Source organism: Geospiza fortis, unplaced genomic scaffold (genome assembly GCF_000277835.1).
Source record: "Geospiza fortis unplaced genomic scaffold, GeoFor_1.0 scaffold2060, whole genome shotgun sequence".
In the NCBI taxonomy this organism is placed as follows: domain Eukaryota; kingdom Metazoa; phylum Chordata; class Aves; order Passeriformes; family Thraupidae; genus Geospiza; species Geospiza fortis.
In genome coordinates this window covers 9,537-12,956 of record NW_005055152.1, presented here as the reverse complement: position 1 = coordinate 12,956, position 3,420 = coordinate 9,537, and the positions used below count along the sequence as shown (strand labels likewise).

The 3,420-nt window shown below is 40.2% G+C and overlaps 1 protein-coding gene across 1 annotated transcript in view; it reads right to left on the bottom strand.

Annotated features, from left to right (window-relative positions):
* The window catches only part of LOC102040754 (protein kinase C gamma type-like), a gene marked incomplete at its 3' end in the record, with an annotated part of 13,209 nt that overhangs the window by 7,172 nt on the left and 2,617 nt on the right, over positions 1 to 3,420 (bottom strand). Inside the window, exons 2-3 of the mRNA XM_031065741.1 lie at positions 2,706 to 2,781; positions 412 to 523 (exon numbers count right to left, since the gene is read on the bottom strand). Of these exons, the coding sequence (XP_030921601.1) occupies positions 412 to 523; positions 2,706 to 2,781 (188 nt within the window). The remainder of the gene's footprint in view (positions 1 to 411; positions 524 to 2,705; positions 2,782 to 3,420) is intronic.

The following is a 3,420-nucleotide window of genomic DNA, read 5'->3' as shown; positions in this document are numbered from 1 at the left end:
CCCAAATTTTCCCCGCACCCCAAAATTCCCAAATTTTCCCCAAAATTCCCCCAAAATCCCCCCAAACTTCAAAATAAACTTTAAAAAATCAAATGAAATCCCCAAAAATTCAAAATAAAATCCCAAAAAACTTTCCCCAAAAATCCTCCAAAAATCCCACAAAAAATTCAAAAGAAAATCCAAAAAAATCTCCAAAAAAATCCAAATAAAATCCCAAAAAATCCAAATAAAATCCCAAAAAATCCAAATTAAATCCCAAAAAATCCCCCAAAAATCCCAAAATTCCTCCCAAAATCCCCCAATTTTTTTCCCAACCCCTCCCAAATTTTCCCCGCACCCCAAAATTCCCGAATTTCGCCCGAATTTCCCCGAATTTCCCCGAATTCCCCGAATTTGGGTGGCAGCGCTCACAGGAGCACTTCATGCCCTGGTGCACGAGGCCGTAGAGCAGCGAGCCGCAGTGGTCGCAGAACGTGGGGCTGCTGTAGCTGTGAACCTTGAACTTGTGCTTGTTCCGAGGGTCCTGCGGAGAATTGCGGGGATTTTGGGAAAAAGTCCCAAATTTTTGGGTGAAAAAATGAGGATTTTAGGTGAAAAAATGGGGATTTTAGGGGCAAAAATGGAGATTTTTTTGTGAGATTGTGGAATTTAAAGGGTTAAATGGCTGAATTTGGGGGTCCTGTGGATTTTGGGGAGAATTTCAGGGATTTTGGGAAAAATTCCCCAAAAATTTGGGTGAAAAAATGAGGATTCTATGTGAAAAAAATGAGGATTTTATGTGAAAAAATGGAGATTTTAGGGGCAAAAAAGGAGATTTTGGGGGGAAAATTTTGGCATTTAAGGGGTTAAAAAGGCGGAATTTGGGGGTCCTGAGGATTTGGGGAGAATTTCGGGGATTTTGGGAAAAATTCCCCAAAAATTTGGGTGAAAAAATGAGGATTCTATGTGAAAAAAATGAGGATTTTATGTGAAAAAATGGAGATTTTAGGGGCAAAAAAGGAGATTTTGGGGGGAAAATTTTGGCATTTAAGGGGTTAAAAAGGCGGAATTTGGGGGTCCTGAGGATTTGGGGAGAATTTCGGGGATTTTGGGAAAAATTCCCCAAAAATTTGGGTGAAAAAATGGAGATTTTAGGTGAAGAAAACGAGAATTCTACGTGAAAAAATGGAGATTTTAGGGGCAAAAATGGAGATTTTTTTGTGAGATTGTGGAATTTAAAGGGTTAAATGGCTGAATTTGGGGGTCCTGTGGATTTTGGGGAGAATTTTAGGGATTTTGGGAAAAATTCCCCAAATTTTGGGTGAAAAAATGGAGATTTTGGGTGAAAAAATGAGGATTTTAGGGGCAAAAATGGAGATTTTGGGGGGAAATTTTTGGCATTTAAGGGGTTAAAATGGCTGCATTTGGGGGTCCTGAGGATTTGGGGAGAATTTCAGGGATTTTGGGAAAAATTCCCCAAATTTTGGGTGAAAAAATGAGGATTTTACGTCAAAAAAAATGGGGATTTTAGGGGCAAAAATGGAGATTTTGGGGGGAAATTTTTGGCATTTAAGGGGTTAAAAAGGCGGAATTTGGGGGTCCTGGGATTTTGGGGAGAATTCCCAAAGTTTTGGGTGAAATTCCTGAAATTTTGGACAAAAATTGCCAAAATTCTGGAGATTTTCGGAAAAAGAAAAAAGGAGATTTTTGGTGGCAAAATGAGAATTTTAGGGGAAAATTCCAGGGTTGAAAGGGTTAAACCCGTCAATTTTGGGAGGGATTTTGGAGCTCCTGGAGGGTTTTGGGAAAAAAATCCCAAATTTTGGGTGAAATCCTGGAAATTTTGGGAAAAAATGGAGATTTTGGGTAAAAAAATGGAAATTTTGGGTAAAAAACCGGAAATTTTGGGTGACAAATGGAGATTTTGGGGGGGAAATTTTGGCATTTAAAGGGTTAAAATGGCTGAATTTGGAGGTCCTGGGATTTTGGGGGGAATTGCCAAAATTTTGGGAAAAAATTTCAGAGATTTTGGGGTGAAATTCCTAAAATTTGGGGTGAAATTTGGGGATTTTCAGGGGAATTTTGGAGGGAATTTTGGGGCTTTTGAGGGGAATTTTGGGGAAATTTTTGGGGTTTTTGGGAGAAGTTTTGGGGGAAATTGAAGGGGAATTTTTTGGGGAATTTTTTGGGGACATTTTGGGGGAATTTTGGGGGAATTTTGGGGGATTTTTTGGGGATTTTTGGGGGATTTTGAGGTGAATTTGGGGGAATTTTAGGGATTTTTGGGGGGATTTTTGTGGCAATTTAAGGGGAATTTTGAGGGATTTTGGGGGTAATTTTTGGGAAATTTGGGGATTTTAGGAGGGAATTTTTGGGAGAACTTTGGGGAATTTTGGAGGGAATTGAAGGGGAATTTTTGGGGGGATTTGGGGGGATTTTGGAGGGAATGGTTGGGGATTTTTAGGAGGAATTTTGGGGGAATTTTTCAGAATTTAGAGGAGATTTTTGGGAGAATTTTTGGAGTAATTTTGGGAGAATTTTGGGGAATTTAGGGAGGGATCTTGGGGGGAAATTTTGGGAAATTTGAAAGGAATTTTGGGAGAATTTTTGAGCTTTTCAAGGGGAGTTTAGAGGGATTTTTGGGGTAATTTTGGGGTAATTTTGGGGTATTTTTGGGGGTATTTTGGGGTAATTTTGGGGTAATTTTGGGGGATTTTGGGACTCACATCAGTCTGGGGTCCCTTCCCGGCCCCGGGACATTCGAAGGTGACGAATTCGTGGCAGCGTTTGTGAACCACGAAGCTGCAAACTGCCAAAAAGAAAGGGTCAAAACCGCCCAAAACCACCCAAAATTCAACCCCAAATTATCCCAAATTCCACCCAAAATTCAACCCAACATTCACCCCAAAATTCCCCAAAAATTGAACCCAAAATTTACAAAAATCACCCTCAGAATTCCTTTAAAAAAACCCTCAAAAAGTCCCAAATTTCCCCCTAAAATTCTCCAAAAATTGAACCCCAAATTCCCTCCAAAGTTCCCAAAAATTCCCCCCAAAAAGTCCCAAAATTCCCCTCAAAGTTACCAAAATTCCCTTTAAAATTCCCAAAATTCCCAGCAAAATTCTCCCCAAAATTCCCCTCAAAACTCCCAATCTCCACCCAAAAATTTTCCCAACATTCCCCCTAAAATTCCCTCAGAATTCCTCCCAAAATTCCCAAAAATCCACCCAAAAATCCCTCAAATTTCCCCCCAAAATTCCCAAAAATCTTCCTCAGGACCCCAAATTTTCCCAACATTTCCCTCAAATCCTCCCTGAAACCCCCAAAATCCCCAAAGCTTTCCCAAATCCTCCCAAATTTTCCCCAAGACCCCAGAAATCCCAAAATTCCCCCAAAATTCCCCCAAAATTCCCCCAAATTTCCCAATTTGGGGCCTTTGGG